Below are 24,406 nucleotides of genomic sequence, written 5' to 3' on the forward strand. Positions count from 1 at the left end.
ATGCCACCGACAGTGCTGCACCTCAGTTTGTTGGATGATTTTCATAAGAAAATTGTGCTAATCACTCTGGTGCAGCTCGTGCTGAATCTCGTGTTGAAAAGTGCAACAACCGACGCTCTGGATGGCGAATTTCGAGTGGAACGATCGTTGTCCGGCAGGCAGATCGCAAGTCGACGGGATACGCGCTGTAAGGAAGAGTTACATACATACATAGTGATTGTGTGCGACAAAGAGCTGATTATAACCGTTGCTATAACCGTGACTTTTCAGCCATGTGCTCGCATCCTTTAGCCTTCGCCAGTTCAGATCAAAATGCTATTCTCATTAAATTATGCGAATGCGTGAGTACGTGCCGGGATATTGGTGTTCTATAGAACATGTTGTTGAAGAAAAACTATCGAGATAATGCTTCCGCACGCGTTTCCACGAGTTAAGCAGCTTTCACACGCTGCACTCTAGCTCAGCCAAAAGCAGCGTAGAGTGATGGGCAAACAAAGCCGGCGATGATTAATGCGGACATTATCCTTCGCTGGAATGTGCCGGAAAACCGGTCCTCTGCAGAGGGGCTATCTGGCTTCCACCACTTGACACATAAGCCCGGCGACCAGGCTCCGAACACGAGTGTGATGTCGTTCCCGGAATACTCGATGAATGACTTTATCTACTCTCATATCCGGTCAATGTAATCAAGACTAAAACAGTCCCAGGACCGATCCTTAAATGGTTCGTCCGTATTGCAAACACGTCCATCGGCTCTAGACTGCCTCGTCGACCAGAGCCAGAGATTGAGACAGAGGGAGAGAGAGAGAGAGAGAGAAAGAAAAATGACAAAAAAAATTGCAGGAAACAGCCCTAGAGTGCGGACAGTCGTTGCCGAGCGACACGAACAAGACGAAGCTGTTTGTTGAATCTATTTTTGTACGAACTTTCACTCAATCGCACGTACAACGGATTTTCGTCCGTATGCAAGGAATCGCCCCAACACGCAGGCATCACGAAGCCATCGTGAGGGTACTTCTCCTTCAATATTCATAACTCGCCATGTCCTGTCGGCAGGATACGGTGGCTGCTTACGCCTCGGTTTCATCATTAAACACAAGGCAAACGCCATGTTCAGTCCGGGCCCCAGCAAACATGTAGCAACACATTTTCGACTCCCGGCACATGCTACCGGTTGGTTCGGTTTGGCGTCCGTTCCTGAATGTTCCTGGTGCGGGCCGAAAGGCAGGCGGAAAACCGAAACAAGTAGCTGGCCGGTTGCTGACGGCGAACGGCACCATGATCCTGATCCTGCCACTGAACGGGCCGCGTCTGGGATATTGCTTCAAATTTAATTAACTAAACAACGCTGGCCTCCTTAGAGGACGGTTTCTCTCAACGCAGGCTTTAAAGCCGGTGAAAATCCTTCGCCGAACCGTGAGCGAGGGAAAAACCCCGAAAGCGAACCCCTAACAAAGCCACACGAAATCCCCGCTCAAGCTCGAGGCGTGGCTGGATTTCGTTTTGAATATTAAAAAGTTCATTTGATGCTTCCAACTCCCCCAGGGGCGGGCTCGTCTGAACTGGGAAACGTCTCAGAAAGCCGGTGGAGAGTCATTGATAAACGGGCCAAATGAACGTGTGCTCGTTTTTTTTCGTTCATCTTCTTCTACTGTTTGCCATTCTTATGCTCCACTTGCCTTCCATCATCCCACAAAGCGGTGGTCCGTTTACCACCGGCGAGGACATACGAGGGACGTTTTTCTGCGTAATTGAATATTTCCATTTCGAATGCTAGTCGCACGGCTGCCGCGGCACAAAATAGAAGAAAGGAATAAGGAAGGCGCACACACACATTGCGATCCAATTTCTTACGCTGTATTTATTATATTTCTATCGCATTTAACACACGAAGCCAGTGCGGATCACGAACGTGCCTGGTGCACGGCTTTTTGGGACCATTGTGAAGTGTGCTTTTTTTTGGCTGACGCATTCGAGCTTTCACAACGGATTGGTGCAGTTGGTGGCATCTGGAGTTTGAGCGGAGATTAACGTTTGCCGGGCTGTTGGCTGGATTTGCGGCGTGCTGGGAAGGACACGAATGTTCGCCTTTCTGTGTCAATGCACACTTTTGGTTGATTATTCCATTTCGTTTGGTAACGATGACATTAAAATCCTCTTTTTTTCGATAAGCCCGAAAGGGTTCATACCCTCGTATCAACCACGATAGCAACAGAATATTATGAACATAAAAAAGCCATTTAATTATTTTACGACAAGTAAAAGAGTCAATTTGAGCCTCTCTTTTATATTTGCATTTATCTGCCAGCTGTTCACAACAAAATGAGCTTTTTTATGATATTGTTTTCGACTTGATGCAACTTTCATTGGTAATGGTAGCGAAATACAGTAACAAATATACATGATATAATATCCCTCTGTTTTATTTCGATCATCAATGTACTAGACAAAATGGCATGAATCCAATGTACATAATAATGGCAAATTTCATAGTCACACGTTCATTAATCCAAATTCTGTAAACAAACTAACGATAATTGGCTTTGCTGCTGTTTTGGTCTTTTGTGCAAAACTAGCAATAGCAAAAAAGCTGGCAATACATCATGTTGAAATTTGCGATGTAGTAACAAAGTTTAATGAACTTCACGGAGATTAAAATCATTTACAATGCTGCAAAAAAATACAAAAATGCTGCCAGATAATCGCATTGTTATCACACTTTGCTCACCAGCTTAAATTCCAATCAGTTCTCCAGTACTCACCGTTCCAGCAATAATGCCTCGGAAACCACGCGTTTTAACTTTCCTGCATGCGGAACAAAACAGCGCACACAAACGTGCAATTAAAACGCCGAATTCAGGTCAATGCCTTCTCGATTTCGAGCGTTTCCGCAACCCGTGCGTCATTTAGCCGTCATTAGCGTCCAAACATTGCGCTCCTAAACAGGCGCCGTATCAAACTGCGTCGATCGGTCTCCTAATGAAGACTGCATTGAACACTTCTTTTTTGTTTTGACGTCTCTCGCATCTCTACAGTTTTGCCGATTTTCACCGTGTACCAGTGGGGCCAGGGACTGTGTTCGGCCGCCTCCGGTGAGTACGGATCCTGTCAACCGAACAACGAGTGCGTGCTGCGAGGCGGACTTCCGGCAGGACCATGTGCCGGCGGATACGGAACGTGCTGCATCTGTGAGTAGTTCTCTCCTTCGTGAAGTGGAGAGGCTGTCTCATTTGCCAACCTCATGCTGTCCTTCTTATCGTTCTTTCAGTCATGGCATCCTGCGGTGGAGTAGTGCGTGAGAATGGCACCTACTTTGTCAATCCAAACCACCCGGATAGTACCGATGGCACGGGCAGCTGTCAACTGACGATCCTGAAAATGCACCCGGACATCTGTCAGGTGCGGCTCGATTTCGATCACTTCGTGCTGAATGGGCCGGAGATCGTGAATCACATCTGCAACACGGACCAGTTCTTGGTGTCGGGTGGTAGTCCAGCTCCGACTATCTGCGGCAGTGCAACGGGAGAACACAGTAAGCAGTAATCTCCAGAGTCCCGGCCTGTGGAGGTCGTCTAACCGAGTTCACTTGCTTCCAGTGTATATCGACGCCGGTATGGGCCAGAGCAACCCGATTATCCTGACTGTCATCACTAGTGGTCCGAGCTTTCCGCGAGCCTGGCGCGTCAGGATCTCGCAGATACCGTGCGGAGCCATCGCCAAAGCGGACCAGGGATGCCTTCAACAACACACGGGTGTGAGTGGCCGCGTGAGGAGCTTTAACTTTGACCCGGTCAGTGGACGTCAGCTCTCGAACCAAGACTACAGCATCTGCATCCGGACGGAACGTAACTTCTGCAGCATCCAGTACACGGCTTGTCCGGGCGTGTTGCCTGGCAACCGTTCGCGTACCTTCACGCTCTCAGGCAACAGCAACAGCGTGGTGCAAGCGATGGTAGGTGGCGGCACACAGGGCACGCCGAACTCCTGTACAAATGACTGGCTGATGGTACCGTGCGCTAAGATCGCCGACCGGTTGCCGATGGCAAGCACATGTGAGGACAAGATCTGCGGTGGCACGTTCAACGCCGAAGTCAGTTCAGTAGAACGCACTGTTGTGTCGACGATACGACCCTTCCGGTTGGCCTTCCACACGGACTCGGTGGAGGCGCCCACGGACGTGGACAATCGAGGGTTCTGCCTCGACTACGTCCAGCAGCCCTGTACGAGCAACAAGTGACAGACGTCAGCTGTACGGCGAGTTCGGCTGTTCGGATGCACCTGAGCGGAACGATAAATAAACGTACACCGGCAACTGGTTCGGTTTTGTACAGTTTTCTGAAAAAGAAATGTTTCTTACGAATTTGTTTATTTGCATCTTTTGATCTTGTTCTTGTTGTTTCTTGTTTGTGTGTTTGCCACAATCAGTAAGTTGAGTTGAGTGTGCGGGATTGGTGTGTGTAATTTAGATGAGTGGGATTGCGTCGTCAGTTTGATCGAGCTTTTAATGCTCACTGCCGGATGAGTTCATGGTTGCGCATGGCAGAACACCTTGTTAGTTGTTTTGTTCGATTTGTAGAATTCTAGTGGTTTTTTGTTTAGCGAAACAACCGCCCTCCTATCCGTTCTTGTTGGTGAATAAACTAGCTTCGTGGGCATTTCGGTTGAGTGGTTTTGTTTTTCCTGTTTTTTTTTACATTCGTAACAACACCGCCTACTGAACAATCCGACTCCATTTTCTCCGCCTACTACCAACTTTCTTAATTTTTGTGTTTGTATATAGATATATATATATATATTGTTGAATTCATATCTCTGTAATATCGTTTACTTTTCAATACGCGTAACATACTTTGATTTTTTTGTTTGATTCCATCAACTGTTAAACAACACTCCAAGTGGTTCGTGACAATTTAGATAGGACGAGAAAAGAGAGCCTGTTCCGGTGAGTGTGGCGCCTCGGCACCGGCCTCTACGAAACCGAAATAACCGGTAATGAACGGTGTGTATGTGTGGTAATGCGATTGTGAGCATGGTGAAATGTGCTAAGATGGGGATGTGTCTCGAATGGTCCTATCGACGGGATGCGCTTCTAAATGCACTCTGCCCTTTGCCCTCCCCGGTTTCCCTGCGTTCAGTTTCGCTACGTACAGTACAGTAAATTCCTTGCTTTTTTCTGTTCTTGCTTAAATTGTTACTATCTGTTCGCTTACTTTGACACTTTCGAGTGAAAAATTGCTCATGGCAGCGAGAAGAACTTCTGGACAGAGTTGTGTAAGCTGTATTGAACACAGCGATAGTTGAAATATTTAGAACATCGAGTTGAAAGGTTGATCCGTGAATCAAAACGTCATCTTATAAACTTTATTCATCGACTACATTCTGGCGACTACCGGCTGACGCCTCTTCTGCTACTTCCGTCTTCTATTTCCTCGTGTAGGTGTGTAAGTGTATGTGTGGGTGTGTGGGGGTGCGCCCAGTGGCACTTGTTAACATTAATATAATCAAATAACTAACGTAGTAAAGTGGCTCGTTATACTATCATTTTAAATGGTACGCTCCTCTTTCGCTTACCTCCTCGATTAAACTCCTCCGTAGTTCAAATAGAATCTTTGTCTTTGGTTCGTTTAATACGGCAATACATGACAACACTGACAGATAAAGTTTCCTCTTTTTTTGTTGTTTTTCGTTTGTCTGTTTCACTCTCTGCCCCGAATGTGCAGTGGCACGCTTGTAAACGCAAAAGTAGTAAAAGTTCATCCTACGGCTCTACGTCCACTTCCGAGCTCTAACGTCGTAGAAAGATAACGCTAAGTGACCCTACCCCACTCTGCGTCGTACTGTATCGCGTTAGGCAGTACAAACTCTACCTTGTTCAACAAATCACTCTCGCTCCTGTACATAGATCTTGCATTGTAGCTTTGCCTCATCGACGATTTGCGCACGCGTGCTCCGATTTTATGACTGCCCTTCTGCGCCCTATTCGCCTGCACCCGACCTGTTGCTGACTCAATCGCCATCGATGATTGCCCATAGTCCTAGCGTTCGTTTTGTTCCATGGTTGCGCCCTCCACGTACGCTTTCCCTTAAAGCTTATATCACTTTCAACGAGTTTTGTTCATATTTTGATTCATTGGTCATTATTTGCATGTACAGTTTTGACACCATCTGTGTAACGGCGCAGGTGCGCTTGCCTGCGGTGTGCATCGGGGGAGCATAAATTAATCACCTCACATCCTCGCCTCGCCCTAGTTCCCTCGGGTGGAGCATAATAGTGTTGCGTTTACTATCTAACTGTTGCGTTTACGATCCATCGAAAGCTACATCAAATGCGCTGCTTATGCGTTTGGGGCTGCGAGAGCGCTACCCATGCCGGAAACGTGTGTTTGTCTGAAAACGGTGTTTTTTTAATTGAAACTCCTCCATCACTTATGGGAACGAGTGCTACTTCCATAACATAATCAGGTGCTCTTTAGCGTCCGAACACAACACCTCGCTGGAGGACCAAACGGTCCTTGTTTTGTAACTGCCATTGCACGCGTGAACTGAGCGACATACGATTGATTGTTCATTTAGCTTTAATTACGGATCGTATGTATGTATGTGTGTGTGTGTGTGTGTGTGTGTGTGTGTGTGTGTGTGTGTGTGTGTGTGTGTGTGTGTGTACTGAAAAGCGTGTCCATCGGGGTGCGAAAACTAATCGAACCATCGTTCTGGTGTGTTCTTAACATTACGTGATCAGGTGAATTAGGGATGAATGATATGATTTGCTACTTTGTGTGCGAGATAGCCATTTTTTGCTTCTCACTTTGTGGTAATGTTTGCTGTTTTTGTTTTGTGTTGGTTTTTACTCGGTTTGATAAAATGCATCTTGGGGCTGGTGCAAAACAAACCTTAAAGGGCTAATTGCAAATGCACGAGCAGTCCGGTGCCCTCGAGGGAGCGTATTTGAGCAAACAATTTGAACGCCATAATCCTTTACGCATAAAATTAGCATAACTTTGTTTCAATTATAAGCGCGCCATTTTTCGTTCCACTTTAAATCCCAACCGAAAGCCCGCAGCCCCCGTGCGGACATGTTTATCCTCGAAACCCGAAACACGAAAAAGGTGCCGAGTCCTTTTCATCCTTTCGTTTTTTTTGTTTGTCCAGTTTTTTGTTTTGTGTGCCTTTGGCATCCTTTCCTCACATTCCTGCACCGACCGGTGACGGATGAAAGAGTCCCACCCGAACCCGAGGATCGAAAACTCCACGGGTGGTGGTTTCCTGCAGGAAATGGATGCTTAAAAATTCATCCATTTTACCAACAACTTAACTTGCGCCCATTCCACACCTCACGATTGGGTCTTCGGTTTTTTCGCTCTGTTTGTGTGTGTGTGTGTGTGTGTTATTTTAGATGTATTCTCTTTTTTTTCCAGCACTTCCTTGCTGAAACAAAACGAATGGATACGCTGGCTCGGCTGCCTGGCGCGTTCCCAGGAGAGATGAACCTAGATACGCACGAAACGGCGCCCGAGCCGAAAAGCACGTGGCACGAAACACCCTGTCAGCCGTGACGGCGAAGGACCTCCATCGATACGCTTACGGCGACACTCGCCACATGCAAAAAACTCTGGGGACGGGTCGAACCCCCCCAACCACTCAATCCGCAGTTTCGCAGGGTGGCCTGCGGAAAACGGAAACGGAGACAATTTGCAAAGTTATATTAAAAACTTTAACAAGGATCGAAAGCTGCTGTAACGAGGCGGACAGAACCCCGACTGGCGGATATTCTCGCAATCCGTAGCCCAATTTCTGCCCCCTAAAATGCCTACATTTGACTTGGCCTGGGGCGGAGAGAACGAAAACGAATGCGATTAAAAACCATTCACACACACACACACACATACGCAGCCATACGCACGCACATTGTTTCATTGTTACAGTGCCATTTGACTTTTGTTATTTCTTTTTTTTTGCGTGTTTCGCCCTGCGCCATTGCGCCGTGCGGCTTTGTGATTTCGTGGTCTGGGATTCGATATTCCGCAATGCACTGGGGCCGGTCGTGGCCGGACATTTAGTTGTTGGTGGTGATTTTTTCTCCCTGGTCTCTCTCCCTCCCCCCTACCATTCCACTGGTTTGTTTGTTTACTCAGCCTCCCGGCTGCGTGGACATAAATCATGCACTTTGCCATTCGGGGGCAGGATTTCGCAGGAATTTTGATTTCTGTTGACACAAGCAAACGGACTGCAAACACACGCACGCACGTGGCCACCAACTGCGGATCAATAGCCGCATCGAGAGGATGGCAGGAAGGATTCCCCCTTCCCCCCCCCACCCCCACGAAAAGGAAACTCTAATACAAAACAGAAAAGCAACATCCGTCGCGCGCGGTGGGACCTTACGCGTTCGGCACAAACGCCTCCTTCGACTTCATGAAGTACGTCAGGATATCGATCGGTAGCGGGAACACGATGGTCGAGTTCTTCTCGGCCGAGATGGTGTTGAGGGTTTGAAGGTAGCGCAGCTGCAGGGCTGCCGGCGAATCTCCGATCACCTCCGACGCTTCGCGCAACGCCCGCGAAGCCTTCTGTTCACCTTCAGCCGCGATCACCTTGGCGCGGGCCTCTCGAGCGGCTTCAGCTTCCGCCGCCATAGCACGCTGCAACTGCACCGGTAGACGCACGTCCTTGCTGTTTGGTTTGGTAGTGGTGAGTGAAACAAACAAACAAAAAGAAATGCACAAATACAACACAACATTGACAACAATTCCATCCAACCGGCAAGCATTCTGGATGCTGGGAACTGGGGCCCGATAAATCGTACTTACATCTCGACACGCTCCACCTTGATGCCCCAGGCTTCGGTGGCCTCGTCCAGGGAGAGTTGCATGCTGCCCGAGATTGTCATGCGTTCGCTCAGGATCTCGTGCAGATGCCGAGTGCCCATGGTGTTGCGCAGCGTGGTTTGAGCGAGCAGCCGGGTCGAATGGTGCGCGTTCTCGACGTTCGCGATCGAGACGGTAGCATTTGAGACGCGGTAGTACACCACCGCATCCACCGACACAGTGACGCTGTCCTTCGTCAGGACCTGCGAAAAGGACGACGATGTGCGAACGGCGATAAATCCACCGACCGGCACGAGAAACAACAAACACGGAAAAGCACACAAATAAGCAAACACGCAAATGAGGCACCCGATCTGGGGATCTGCTAATCGTATGCTTATCTGTGGCGCATGCAAAATGGCTGCTTACCTCCTGCGGTGGTACGTCGTACGTTCGCGTACGCAAATCAACCCGTGCGTATGCGTCGATGCATGGCAGTATGAAGAAGATACCTACCGGGTGTGCGTGGTTGTGGACAAAAGGAAAAGCATAATTAGTTGGTGAATCAATTAATATGCTAAAACGCTCCCTCGGAAGGGCTCCATCCTTCGCAAGGCCATCTCGGACGAGCCTGGGTATACCCCTGGTGGAACGGAAAACGCTACGGTAAACTGTTCCGGCTAATTTACCTGGTCCTTTGGCACCTCCTTGCATCAGACGACCTAGTCGAAATATGACGGCACGCTCGTACTCCTGCACGACCTGCGAACGATGGAGATGGCGAGGTGTTAAGAAAGCACAAAGCATGACACAATTACTCGCGGGACGCAATTACGCCCGGCGAGTACTGAGTGGCCAATTTATCCGTTACACTAACAAGCGCACGCTTGGAAGACAAATCGTTGTCTGCGATTAATGTTGGTGGACGTTTTTGAACTGCTCAACCATCGGTATTAAACGCACCTTGTTTGAAATCAGCTCCAGTCAGACTTTTGATACGATTTTCTGTGGGAAAAACCGTTGTAGTTCCACCAAAAATGTCCATTTTTTTGAAGGCAACTATTTGAGGGTCAATTGAATATTCATTTCATTTTAAGCCACCGTAACGTATAGAAAGATTTCTTGGTAGCTTGTGGCCCGTAAAGGGTGAGAATATCGCTACTCAGTTGGGAACATTTAGCTAAACATCTGATAAACGTGCGGACGCAAGTTTTAGGCTATTCCGTAAACGTTTTCCCACAAAATCAATCTTACCGTCATGTGCCTTGACATCAACATCTCTCGCCCAAAACCCGGTGTTTCGTGTTCACCCGCACATCATGAGCAGTTGAGGTGGATTTAAAAATTAAACAAATTACAGTCCGTTCCAACCTCCGGTCGGCCATAATTCATCCGCAATTGTTTTTCACACCCTTCTGGCCACACCGACAAATCATTGCTTCATCCTAAGTCAATAAATCTGTTGCACAATCAGTCTTTCTTTAGCACCGGACTACGAACATTTCCATTACCAGCCCAGCCAGGAGCTGTACGGACATTCGCGTGTAGCTTTCACGCCCATAAAGCATTCGGGTGTTTTCTTCACTCCTCCTTTTCTGGTTCCACCGTGGCGCGTTTGTGGCCCGGCCTAAATTGCTTGCCGGCACCGGGACCGAAGTATTTTCATATTCACATCGTTCGTCACTTTATTTAAGTTCACACTTCATTTAGTCAGCCCCTTTTGGGTTGGGAAAATAGATGCGGCCGCTCAAAATGGGAGCAATTTTCCGTTAGTTTCCTCCCGGTTGCTTGGCTTATTTTGCGGCCAACATGCATGAACGTCCCGGAATAAACGTGTTCGCAAACACACACACACACACGCAGCTGTGAACTGGTGTGTTGGTGTGAGCTCTATACCGATATGCAAATGGTGCGGTGGGCTGGATATGGTCCGAATTTAAATTTTCCACAACCCACAGCACCCATCTGCCTTGCGCTTGGGCCACCGATGGAATGATAGTGGAAAATTCGGGCGAAATTTGTTGAGGCATTTCGCCATTCCTTACCTTGAAGCAGACGAGCAGGCTGAACGGCATCGTCAGGACGACGAGCACCCAGGATAGGAATATCAGGATACGGCCACAGGTCGACGCTTCGCCGTTCGTGTCATCCTCGGCTAGAAGATAGGACAAGAGCGTAGTGAGTCAGCTGGCATTACGATGGGGGAAGGCAGGCAAACACACACGATCACACACACACAGACGTCGATACAAAGAAAGAGGTTATACGAAGTGGTACAGAAAAACGCGAGAAAACCGACGGTGGTACCGTGAGGTGATAGCCCGGCGTAAAGTGAAAAACTTTTATTAGATTTTCCGCCATGCATGGTGCCCGGTGCGACGGATCTGGATGAGAAAGTTCTTCTGCCCGGTTTTCTTAAGGGTGCCACCCGAGCTATGACAACTTTTTCGTCGCCTCGAATCATTCCGTGCGGGTAATTGCTACAAGGCGATGGCTCACGCCCGGGCTATCACGTTGTAGTCGCGTTGGTGCTGTTACGCAAATGGGCGCATGTGTGACAAGTGTTTTACATTAGATTACGCTGGGCGTAACATGTTGCGCAAAATTACAATCGCCCGACGATTGCTGCTCAACTAAATCACCCCGATATATGGGGTGCAAAATGGCCAAGTTTTTTGCGATCCACTTTGGTGGAATGGGTCTCAATTGGCATCTCTTGATTCGATCTAAAAGCTTAAACACCGTCGAGATTTATTGGTGGTTGAAATTACATTTTAAAAGAAACAGAAATAAAAATTAAATGATGCTTTTAATATGCGTTTTATAGAACAATGTGATTGATTCTGTTATTTTTGGTTTACACGTAATGAATTACCAAGAAAAACATGTAGAAGCTTAAAGGAAAGCAATAAAAGTATTTTTTTTTCAGAAAATTGTTGTTGGGCTGTTTTTTTATAAGAAAGCTTTTTAATGCTTCGTCTTGTTCCCTGGCGCCGAAACAAATTAATGGCAAACTAACAAAACTGCTTGGCATTAAATTTAATTACCAATTAAATAGCCATCTATTGCGCGGAAACGAGGGTCGTTCGACGTGATAAAGAAAATTGGTCCGTTCTTGTTAGGTTCGATAAACTGGCCAATGTTCGTGATAAAGGGATCCCGAAAAACGGATCTAATTATAGGCAACGGATTTTGAGAACGAGAAATTTATCACTTTATAATCATCTTTCCACGACAGGCTCTTGCTGCACACCACATAAATAGCGTACGATAAAAATGTTGCAGTATTGGCCTGATATTTTTCTGGCCCGAGTAATCTCACCCAGAAGGTAAAGAACTAGATAAAAACTAGAACCAAACGTCAAACAGAAATCGAAAACTTTCGGCTTCTTCGCACTAAGCAGTCGAATATCACTTCCAACGTTGCACAGTACGCTCTCGAAGAATGAGGGTTTACATCCGACTTTCCTGCGTGAGGCCATCAAAAGTTGAGCTCGGTTGTTATTGCAGGAAAGTGGATTTATGTTGAGGCCAGCAACGGCCTGCTCGTCCCATTTCTGGAGCGGTCCGTGCGATTGTTTGCATAGACAGCCGTTGCAACGTCCCTGTGTCGATATCATTCCATTTCGGGCGTGAGCAAAACTTTAACGTTGACGACTTTCCCGCCATGTTTTGACTTGCCGTTGGGACACAACCACCGTTAACGTCCACACCGGAAGGAAGCTGCCTCAAAGATAAACACAATTTAATTTCCAAAGTAAACCAAACTTGCCGATGCCGGAGAGGCGAAGAGCACTTACCGCGCTCGAAGCTTGCTCTCATTCGTAGGGAGAAACTAATAATAAAAAAAATATACGCCGAAGTAAACGCGATATGGTCTGTTTCGTTAATGAATTTTCAAGATTAATGAAACAAACCGCAAATCGCCGTAAATCGAATGGTCGAGATACGCCGTCGAGGTCGAACGCCAGAACAATGCACGGAGCTGAGATCTCAGATCCGCGAGACCAAAAAAATGATGCGGCGGCTTCTTCAACGCCTGTCTTCTGCTTTTCTAACGTACAAGGACGTTGCGAGGTTGTGAAGGAACTTTCCATCGAAAGGAAAAATATTGCTCTAAGAGCCTAGCTGAAATACATTATCCATCCTTCTTATCTCTATCCCCCGGTCGACCTTGGACTCGTCGGGCGAGATGGCGTACGTTTAACGACCGTTCGCTTGCGTTGGAAATGCCTGCGCGAATCGTGGAGCGAGCTTGCCTATTTCGTCACCATTTTATTTTGCAACGCAAAATGGGATTATGCCCTAAATTTTCATAAAATTCTCATAATTGAGTGAAGCCTCGCAACTGTCCCGTGGATGGCAACGGGCGCCATAATAGCAGCGGAGGGTTTATTTGCCAATGCCGGTCTGAGTGTGCGCCCGGTAAGCAGCAATTAACTTACGCCGCGAGGTTTACAACCACCTTCGAAAAGCGGCTATCAAATGGCACAATTTACTGTCAATTACTTCAGGGTAAAGGTGCGCTTTAAACGTGCAATTGAAATTTTCAACAATCACATCATTACGGCGAAGGAGGCGCCTGGTCGGTTTTATGGGAGCGCATTAAGCGTATCCCTTTTCGCCTATCACCACCGACTGGGACTAATTGTTTTACATTAATTTTTATTTTTTATTTGCATGATCGAAATATATGAACTAAACTCGTTCGCTAAACGCGAAATTAATTTAGCTGGTTCAGCTTCGAACTAAACACGCTGGAATCGCCGGAAAGAAAGCACATTAAATAGGCATACATTTTCATGTGCCATCACGCTCAAAAACAAATGCGAAAAATTATTATAAGCTCTAACGAAGCTACGAGATAAACGAGATTCGTTAACATACACTTTAAACTCTTTCCACGCTTTTTGCGAATATGTTGGCTTGATCATTTTACATCAAGGTACAACATATTCATTTCTGATACACTTTTAAATAACTATAAATATAAAAAGATGCTAACATTATAAATTGACACGTTTAATAAAGGTTATTTATCAAAACACAATCAACTCCACCGAAAAATATTGTCAATGCTACAAACTACTGCATGCACTAATGAAAACACCACTTAAACGTATCTTCAATCCCACAAAACTCCTTTGTGCCCCTCAAAATAAACCATAGTAGAAATGCAAACATGGGGAATGTTCGAAATTCCAACTTTTGTGAGTGTGTACGTTACTGAGGTGAAAAGAAGTACGAGAGAAGTAATCAGGTGACAGCCGAAAACAGTTCCGTTCATAGTCGTCATGCAAGAATGTTTTTGGACACAATAAACCACCAGTGCTACAAACTACTATTGTGCTGAAAATGGGTTCGATGGCGGCATTGGATGGGGTAGAAAATTCAGATCTATGCGCGGAATAACCACACAGGAGATGTATGCAAGGAATCGAAGAAGAACAAGTAGAGTGGAATCAGTCAAGCACTATTTTGAAAAAAAAAACGGGCTACTTCGAATAATAAGGCTGCTACGTACTTCCTGCGGAGTGTAAAGGCGAGTCAGTTGAGGTCAAAGGCGAACACACGATTCGTCGTAGCCAATAGAGACAGACGAGATTCCACGAGCGGTCAAGGCAGATGAAGGCATGATGATCGCGGGATCGATTTGTGTTGATGAGGTTCGCCCCCGCAAACCACACAGGCGCACAGATACGCACATACACACATACACAGAGAGACATCGCGGGACATTTTGGGGGCATGAGGCGAGACACAAGACACAGCGCGAGAGTGAGAAAAGAGAAGAAATGGAAGAAAGTTGGAAGAAATCTGTGCATCCGCTAGCAAGAAATGGACACTAGCGCCACCGCTCTCGAGCAGGTTCTTAAACGATCGCGCATCCTATGTCCGATCAACTAGTCCGCCGCCGTTCTGCCAACACCACCGCACTTACCGTAGAGCAACAGAGAGTTTTTCATTTTAACATCTAAAAAACAAACGGGGTATGCAAAACATGAAAAGATGAGTTAGTTTTAGTGACGAATTTTGGTGCAATTTAGACTGTCGATTTGTGGGGGAGCGTTTCGTGTTCGCATTGACTGGAGTTAGATTGTACGGAAGGGGAGAAAGTAATGGATTTAGGTGCGTCCGATTGTGGTTTAGACAATACGTTCTGAGCTACGTGAATTTCGTCCGAATTCGGGTGAGGCCGCATTAAGGATGTGTGTGTGTGTGTGTTTGCCTGTGAATGAAAGTAGCTGTTGCTGTGTGAAACGACATGCGAGAAACTAGGGTCCTTTGACGAAAGGAGAAAATGCTTAATGTGCGCTTGTTTCCGCGAATCCGTGAGTTCACCGCCAAAACGCCGCATTACCAGCGTTTGTCAATCAATGTCACAGAAATTCCGTAACCAATCCCGGAGGCATATTTCTCGGATCACAATTTCCCTTTCATCTTCTTTGGTTCTCGGCTGTTTGCGGGTTCGAAAGCTTTGGTGTTCTTCACTTTTTGGTCGAGAGAACCGTTCGCAACCGCAACCGATTTTGGCACAATTCCGCCAAAAATACCCAACAGCTGAAGTTTATTACCTATCAGGGGTTTTCAGAAGAGCTCATACTGAGAAATTCCTGCGTGCGCCCAGCTTCACCGTCACTAGGAGTTAGCTTGTAAGGATTTTCCTTGTGACAATAGCACCGAGCATAAACCAGTACACTTTCGCGAAGCGAGACCTAACGAACTGCGATGCAGCTTGTTTAACGATTTGGTACGTTCACAAAATGTGGCTATAATAATTCTCAGCTCACCCTCGCGATTGCACAAGCTTCCAGTACAGTGCATTCTTGCCGGAAGGAGCCGCTATCGCTTTGCTTTTCAAGATTTTGTTCAGCTTTGCTAATCCCACACGAGCAGATTTCGCTTTTGTGCATCGCGTGAAGCGCGGATTTCTGCACCGTAAGTGTTGTTAGTTCGAAGATGGAACAGAGTTTGCAAGTAGTCGCCTACGAAGTGAAAAAAGACATGCATTCTACTGCTGCTCGTTTGCTGAGTAGGAATTTCCACTCGTAGCGTCTTTGTCGACTACGTTCGGCTGTGCTATTTATTTGGCTTATTTATTTGCCCCAGTCCTTGGAACGCTCTTCTCGGGCTGATACGTTCAAGATCGCCGTGCTGCTAGAACCAATGCAATACAGTATCGTTCGCTGGAGCAGATTTGTTTGAACTGCAAATAGATTCATTTCGGGTTAGTCGCGTTTTCCCTCTCGGTTGTGGCTGGGTATAGCATTTCATTAGTATTTCCACTAGTCACGGTTTCGCGCATTTCTCCCTTCTATGTTTCACTCTGCGTTGGCTTTGTTGTTGCGCATTATAAGCAGTGAGGAGTTTATTTATTGCGATCAAATGTCTATTAATCACTTTAAAGCAGTAATAACAAATAGGTGCCTTTAAATTACGCTACTAGTTTCTCTATGAATAGGCAAACTGCATACTTCTTTTATTGAACTCAAATGCTTAACTTTATCAAACAGCTCAATTATTCGATTATTTGCTAGAGATATGAATACCGTTAGATCTTTTGTGGTAAAAATAATACACCAAGTTTTTGATGTATTGAGTTCTATATTAGAAAAATGAACTATCTGCCATGTATTATATATACCGTGAACAAATGTGTTTTGTAATCATTTCTGAGGTTTATGCTTGCAAACATTTTTCATCCACATGAGGCATATAGGGATTTTTTTTCCATGAAAGAAAACTCTAAGCAGTTTCGTTGAAAGTTAAATAAATTGCATTGCACATTCTCTAGCAGCTGCATTCGCTTTCCCATTCTTTGCAGCTGGTCCACTTATGATCGTAAGGGATTCCTCCAAGGGGATTGCTTAGTCCTTCATCCTAACAGGCGCAGCATTCGGTCCTTCCCAGCAACAACCAAAAACTTCTGGCTTTTAGCCCTTCAACTGTAAGTGAACGGCACGGTTCACCGAGAAAGAAAAAGTCCTTTCCTCCGTTTCTTCCGAACAAAAGCGGAAGTCTTGGGAGCAGAAAACGTCGGTCCTTCTGCGAATTGGAGCATACATACGCACACACACATACACTCACGCATGAAGCATTGAGAAGGGATATGCAAAAGCAAATCATACTCCTCACAATATACCACAAATTCGCCCTGAATTCCTAAAGTATGTGCCACCCTAAGGAACGAACTTTTTTCTATTTTCTTCCTCTTTTCCTAGCTAGTTTCTGTTCCGGTGATCCCTGCTCGTTAGGGTATAGAAACGAAAGAACGTCTATATGACTAGCAAGCAATTTCCTTTCCGTTGTTGTACACGTACAAAACGAAAGCCATGATTCCACAGGATAATGTACCACAGCAATTGACATTTCTCTCCAACTTTTTATCCACCATATTTTACAAACAGCCTCTCAGCGAAAGGTTGCACTCGTGTTTTTAATATTTTTGACCATATATTAACCTTTTCAGCAAACACGAAACGCAAATAGCTGTTCATGGATAGATTGAAACACCACACACGTACCCAAGGAAATTGTAATCACTTGCATTTTACACTGTATTAACAAACGTTCAACAAATGAATATTTTTAAATGTGATGGAGAGAGCAATTCAATGTGCGACAACGTGTACACAGCAATTCAAATTTATCACTGAAACATTACCGTCCCAAGATCCTAAATAGAGCATGTCGATGCCTGTGAGAACATACGGAGAGAGAACGCTGCAGATGACACTTTTTCAAAACCCAGAATATTAATGGATTTTCTTGCAAAACCTAAATTGAACTCATTTCACTCACGTGCAGCACATTTACGCAAGCCAAGTGAGATTTTTTCCCCATCCCGGCCGAGGCTCGTGTTTTAGGGCTTAAAACTGTTTTCAGGCATCCATGCGTAGCTCCGTTTGTAATACATCGATAATGTAGGTATTTCATGAAATCCGAAAAGAAACTCGCTCCCTTTAAATTCTGAAAGGGCTCAGAAAACATCCATGCCATGACCAAGCTCGAGAAACACCTCGACCCAAGTTCGGAGAGCTTTGTGTTCCAAATTCAAATCAGGCCTCCGATATGCGTAATGACGACTGTGGTTAAACGCTTCCAGAGCCTTCCACAGGCGTAGATTACGCAAATGAAGACGCAATTAAAACGATATTACCCTCGGAGATGGTCGTCACGCCGTTACGGCCATTTTCACCGGACCTCCTCTTGGGTGGTTGGTTTCCATCATGTCGCTACCGTTGCGACATTCGGTTGTGTGCCCAAGAAATCCACACCACCACACATCGATCGATTTTGGGGCAATTGTTCCCATGCCAGCCGACAGGATCGGGTGACGAGGCCCCAGCGGTGACGAGGGAAATTAATAGGATTCACAAAATTACCGCCCAACGAGGCTCTCTCGTGGGATTCTACCCGGGTGTTGGGAGCATTCTTCCCAGCGCGGTGCGGTTGTCTTCGAAGCCGTGCGCAGACCAGAGGCAGCCTAATTAGAAGCGAAGAGAGCGAACCGTAGTCACGGAAATCCGAGTAACGAGCAACACTTTTGGCCACTCGTTGGAAGGGACGGTGTTAGATCGACTCGACGCGATAATGGGACACATTAGGTTGGTGTGCCGCTGATGGGATACCGTGCCTTCGCCTCCAGCTCAACGATGATGGCTTTAAATGATAAATGGCATGTGCTTTGGGGTAAGCGTTTGCCATTTCCTTAACACACTGCTGCTGCAATGCATGGACCGAGACGTGACAAATGCGGTTTCAAACGAACCATTTTTGTTTTTGTTTTCGAGCAGAAAATGGTGCTAACACTTACAACGTAGTGTGATTTTACGTGCGATACTGGTGTCTTTTTGAAGCATCTACATCGGTTCGAAGTGCTTCGGAGAACAACCGCTCACCATTGGATACAGTATATTTCCATCCCAAAGTGTATCCGGAATTGCTGCACTGCCGCATGGCTATCGAACGCTACATCAATCAGAAATCGTAGGCAACCAATCTGCAAGTTAATTAAGAACCCCATTCTATACAGACCTCACATTCTAGGTGGCGTGTGGTAGACATTTATAGAGCCTGATAAATAAGTGCCCTGAAAGGGAACTACCCCAGCAAGCTCGAAGGCTTTCGGGTGTGTGCTTGTAGGAATCATAGCGAGTGGCAAATGGTGGAGAGAGAAAAAAAGTCAACAAAAAACACGGACTGACAGCTAATCATCATTTATAACCTTTCTTTGGCCTCCCTGGCGTAAAGCGAGCTTACACACGATAAAAAAGCAGACATGCGAGAAGTTCCATCACGCAGTATCTCTGCATGCTACGTAAATCGCACCGCATACTCAGGACACGAGCTCGTAATTACACGATATGTCCCAAGGTCCCTCAGATGCACGAGCCCAACACCGGAGTAATTGGGAGGAAAAGGACACATCAATTAATTTTCCGTCGCCAGAGAGTCTCATGTCTTGCTGCGCCTACACGAGCCCCAGTGCTGCCATTTTGTCGCCACAGAGTTCGACCCGGTCATGCCGCGTTTCAAACCAATCGACCGCCGATGGTTCCGAGACACCGCACAGCAGTACAATACAGCTTCGGTGGCGCTCAATAACGGCGCATAACGAGTTCTGATGGTTATCGCGATCGCTCATAATCATCGCCCCAGCGTGATTGCTTCCAGCCGGCGTTGCCTACACAGCTCTCATTCATTGGCGTGTGGTTCTCGCTGCCGGAAGCACCACCGTACCGGAATTGCCTTCACAAAGGGGCCAGAATCTACCGGAAAATGTCTCCGCGGCTAGGATATCTGAATGTCCTCAAACGGAACCCATTACCGCCACATGCCACAGTACGATCCATCAAAGCGGACTACTTTCTAAACATAGCTCTCGCCGGGCAAAACCCCTTTTGCCAGTGGGAATAGCGACGTTCCATTCATCATCAACAGAGCCAGCACCAGCAGCAGCCGGAACTTTGCCTTCTCCTGTGCGCGAGCCGCTCGAGAAGAAACGACGTGCCCATTTTTCTTCGTCCATTTCACTGCTCGTGGTGAAACGAAACGATTCTTACCCGCAGTGAAACCGAGTGCGAGCGTGTGGTGGAAATCCTTTCCATTAACGCAGCGCGAGCGCATAGTGCTGCCAGCGGCAGCGATAAATTTCCTGTTTGCTGATGAGGAAAATTTAAAATTTTGACATTGTAATTGGTGAAAGTTTTCATGATTTATGCGTCGTGTGTAAAACATAAAGAGAGAGAGAAATAGAGAAAGAGAGAGTACTACAGAGCGAGAGAGCGACCGAACCGAGAAGCCTTCTTTCCAGGAAGCTGTTTTCACTCGCATCCTTCGGGCAGTACATCGTTCGAGTTTATACCCGTCGATTAATCAGTCGGTTACAACGGACTGGAGCGTTCTAAAAGGGGACGAATTACATTGCCGCTGGTGCGTTTGAAGGCAGGCATTTGCTCATAAAATCCTTACAACTCGTAGCTAGTAGCACCCCATGGAGGCGCCTGGTTGTGTTTGAGCCATAGTTAAAAGCGGTGCTCTCAGCGTCGATCGAGTAGTGGGTGAACAGTTTTGGGCCGGTTGGCTTCGTTTGCACATGCACATGGCCGAAGTTGCTAAATTGGGGTAATTAAAGAGATTTGAATTAATTACCGAAAAGCTACAACAAGACCAAGAAAAAGCCCCCGTGAAGTAGCCGCGAACGAACGACGCAGCATGCGAGCTGCGCCGTCCAGATCAGAATGGCCTCGAACCGATTCACGTCGCAAGAAGAAAGACCTGATGAAGACAAAGCGCTTCCAACGGTTCCTAGGATCCCAGTCATCCAGCGCGCGCGTTCTTTCTGGGGCTCCACGATGACGTGGATAATTTAATTAAAGTATGCCTGTCTGCGCTGGTGTAGTGCAGCACTGCGGCATACCATTCGGTTGCGCTGGTGGAACGGCAACCGTTCCAGAGCACATTACTTCTGCGTCCGGGCTGACGGCCCAGGGATTGAACTAACGAAATTTGTCAGCCATCACGAATGGCGGTCCCGGTGCTGTGTTAAAAAGCCCGAAAATGAACGGCTAACCTTTCCGCTGTATCATCAGCGATGGGGTGAATAATTAGCAACATCATTTAGCTGTGCAACCATGAAAGAAAAAAAATGGTAATTAAATGTGAAATTGGTATAAGATGGTCATGGAGGGGTGAAAAATTGTATATTACTGAAAAATCGCTTGTCTTCTAAAATAAGCTGTTTAAATTATTTCTTTCGAACTCGTCGTTAACGTACAAATCCTGTAAGCCCTTTTAACGGCAAATAATTAGCACCCATTTAACGCAATCATCTAACGCAATTTGCATCATCTAACGTAATTTTAGGTCCACGCAATGAATTTATACTATGCCAAAAATATTATCAATTTAATGCAGCTTGCACTCAATTATTTTGATCACACTATAAAAGCATCAGCAAATGAATTCATATCAGCAGCACAGCTACTATCAAACTGCGAACATTCGAAACCAAGTTCCAACACAATAATTCGGTCAGTCCACAAAATGTCGGTGACAAACTATCCTCACGTAAGGAGGTGGTGAAATTCAATTTAAAATCCAATTCCCCAACAAATGACAAATACAAAACCCGCCGAGAATACTATGGCTATGGCGTTGGAGAAAACATATTTCTCGAACCGACAACCAACAACAAAAATATCACGCCAACGGGAAATGGAAGAAAAATGCCAATAGATAGAAAAAGAGCGACTGCTGCTACATGTCGTATACGGTTTCCAATTTCCTTTCTATGTGCATGGTGCTGGCCGGAAAGGACCTAAATCTAAAGCAGTCGAAAGATTCTGCGACTGAAACGGTGTAAAATGTTCAGGATGATAAGCGAGAAGAGCATCATCCCTCGAAAGCATCCTGCTTTGTGTGTTACTTTATGACTTTCGGTGATTTCGGTGACAGACTGAGCTCGTACAAAATATGAAAGACAAGATACAAAAAAGGATGGCGAATAAGGAACGAAAAAGTCGAAACGTCCTTTCGTTGGTTCCAAGTGGTGCAGCCAAATCGACGACAATCAGCCTTTCAACAATGGCGCAATATCGGTGGACAGTCACGAACGCACACGAGCGTCACGGGTCCAATTACGATCACCTTGACTACTGTGTCACCAAAACATAGAACGTTCGGATGACGTGGATACCAGTCGGCCAGGAAGCCAGGAACCATTGCGCAGCAAACATTTCATCAACCATTCAAATGGGCCACGTCTGCGACTCACCGCACCATTACTCGCAGCCACATACTGGCCGGCATGCTAGCCTGGGCGGATTGGAAAAAATCCAAATGGCTGGTGTAGCCATTACGCAAGGCTGCATGGAGTGATTTCTTTTGACCGCAAATGATTGGATTTTACGGTACCGATGGTAATAAATTGCCTCCATTCGATCGCGTTGCCCACTTTTAATTGAATTGAACGATAACGCCATTGCGCTCCGTAACCGAAACCGGTCCCCTTTTGGCGCACTCCTGTTTGCACACTTTTGCTTCCATGTCACCCGCTGATGGCGCTGCAATGTCGATTCAGCTCGAAATGGTGAAAATACATTCCAATTCCTCTCGACATTTAGATTCCCTCCCCCCCTCCTCTCTCCCCAGCCACCGCCGTCACCGCTGCCCGTCTGAACGACACTGGACGATTTATTTACAAAATTTTATTCCATTTCAATCGCAACTGGAGAGGCCATAAATTTTCTCGTTCCATTTACCACTAATTTTCTGAACCCGCAGTGAATGATGTGATAAGTAAGCGAACAGTTTTCCACGGCAAACCACTTCACAAATTGCTGTTTGCTTTGCGCTTCGGCATGATGCTGTTTATGTATGCGAAACTTCGTTTATTCGGTGGACTTATGCCAGTTTGCCAATGAACAAAAGAGGACTCTTGAAAAGAACAGACTTCAATATACGATTCGTAGAGTATTTCTAGTAAAAGTAAGTGTATTAAACAAAAACCCTTAAATAGTATAAGGCTTAGAGATTTCGAAAACTGAATTAAGCGTCCATTGAGTAAAATGCGATTTGTGCAATCTGAATGTTTCTCTCTGCGCTTTGAAAACTAAATTTTCAAGCTAGCTCAGCTAGTTGCTCAAACTGGTTTATTTGGAACATTGAAACGAATGCTACTTTTATCACGAATAAGAGACTGCCTTGCTTCGGTACAGTTCTTGAGAATACTCAAATAGCTTAATAACGATTGAGAGCAAAATTGCCCATATTTTCAAACACATTTCCGATGGACGATGTCAACGCCAACCTCCTCGTACTCTGCCTTCGTTATCCACAGCTGGTCAAACGCCGAGCTGCTTGCTAGCAAGCAACCCCCCGTCCAAACCGACCACGTTCGATTCTGAGGAGCAACTACCTTGCACCGACTCGGTGCTGGCACTCGACTCGAGAGCTCCTTCTCCAGACGCTCAGGAAACCCGCAGACCATCGTAGATCCTCCGGCAAGAACTATGTTCGCGTAAAGGTCTTTCCGAGCAGGCTCGTTGCAAGAGGTCACGGTCTCCACAATTAGCTCCGGCAGTGCTCTGCCCTGCTGGTGACCAATTGCCGCCGGCTCGAACATGGCTTCGGCGCAACGGAACCGCTCTGCTCCGAGTGAAACCGACGTTCCGTTGGTTGTCTTGAACTCAACTGGTGCCACAGTTTCCTTCGTCGGGCTGGCGCTGACCTCACACACCTTCTCGAATACCTCTCGCGCTATTTCGTGGTCATTCGTTTTCAACACCCCGGCCAGATAGTCCACCATATCGCATCCGGCCAAAGCAACGTTCACGATTGCTTCTTTGACGGGCGTGTTCTTGTAGATGGGCACGACACTCGTCAGTCCGTCACCAACATCGACCACAGTGCCACTCGTACGTCCCGCGGCATACAGCGCCAACAACGCCTGCATCGACAGATATGTAGCCGGTGTCGATAGCTTTTCGAACATAACTTGGATGGCTTTTTCGCGATTTGCTCTCCCGTTGAGTGGCCGCTCCGTTAGCAGCACGCTGTGCTCTTCTGGAGCGATTTTCAGCACATCCAGCAGCGTGTACTCCCACACTGCTTCTAGGGCGTCCCAATCGTAGGAGTTTCCACGCACGATTGGAAAAACTGGCTTGCCATTTGTGGACGGTTTCAAACAACCAAACTTTTTCGTCACACCTTCCGCACTCTCGAACAGATGTACGGTCGAACGGAAGACGTTCGAGGGATCTTCATCCACCGCCAGGCCAGCCTTAATGGTGTGACTTCCGTTGTCGATAACAACGGCGGGAACTCCTTCCTGAGACATGGTCTCGCTTTCAATTCTGCCAACGACTGATGGTCGAGGGCTTGGACGCCACCGGTACTGTTCCAATGGGTGCTATCTTTTAGCGCTTGATAGGTTATCGGTTATGATTCATTGGTGTAGCGATAATGAATGATTGGCACTGTCGTTTATCAGTCGTTTTGTTATTGCAAAGTGCGATAAAGAAGACTGTTGAACAGGAAATCCCTTTGGACGATTTGCATTTCCCCCAAAGTGTTGTTACTGTACAAAGAGCTGAGAT

The 24,406-nt window shown here is 46.5% G+C and overlaps 3 protein-coding genes across 3 annotated transcripts in view; 1 reads left to right on the forward strand and 2 right to left on the reverse strand.

Moving 5' to 3' along the window:
• On the forward strand, window positions 1-4,237 carry LOC128724194 (uncharacterized). The gene is made up of 4 exons (XM_053817960.1): window positions 1-187; window positions 3,036-3,188; window positions 3,269-3,532; window positions 3,597-4,237. Exons 1-4 carry the CDS (start codon window positions 1-3, stop codon window positions 4,235-4,237), a joined length of 1,245 nt encoding a protein of 414 aa, XP_053673935.1.
• Window positions 4,238-8,378: 4,141 nt separating this feature from the next.
• LOC128727206 (band 7 protein AGAP004871) overlaps window positions 8,379-24,406 on the reverse strand; it is a 48,585-nt gene continuing 32,557 nt past the window's right edge. The window contains exons 3-7 of the mRNA XM_053821087.1: window positions 10,850-10,959; window positions 9,494-9,566; window positions 9,234-9,316; window positions 8,808-9,067; window positions 8,379-8,670 (exon numbers count right to left, since the gene is read on the reverse strand). Of these exons, the coding sequence (XP_053677062.1) occupies window positions 8,379-8,670; window positions 8,808-9,067; window positions 9,234-9,316; window positions 9,494-9,566; window positions 10,850-10,959 (818 nt within the window). The remainder of the gene's footprint in view (window positions 8,671-8,807; window positions 9,068-9,233; window positions 9,317-9,493; window positions 9,567-10,849; window positions 10,960-24,406) is intronic.
• On the reverse strand, window positions 23,083-24,147 carry LOC128727205 (actin-3-like). The gene has a single exon (XM_053821086.1). The coding sequence runs from the start codon at window positions 24,145-24,147 to the stop codon at window positions 23,083-23,085; it is 1,065 nt and encodes a 354-aa protein (XP_053677061.1).

This window comes from Anopheles nili, chromosome 3, assembly GCF_943737925.1.
Source record: "Anopheles nili chromosome 3, idAnoNiliSN_F5_01, whole genome shotgun sequence".
Classification (NCBI taxonomy): Eukaryota; Metazoa; Arthropoda; class Insecta; order Diptera; family Culicidae; genus Anopheles; species Anopheles nili.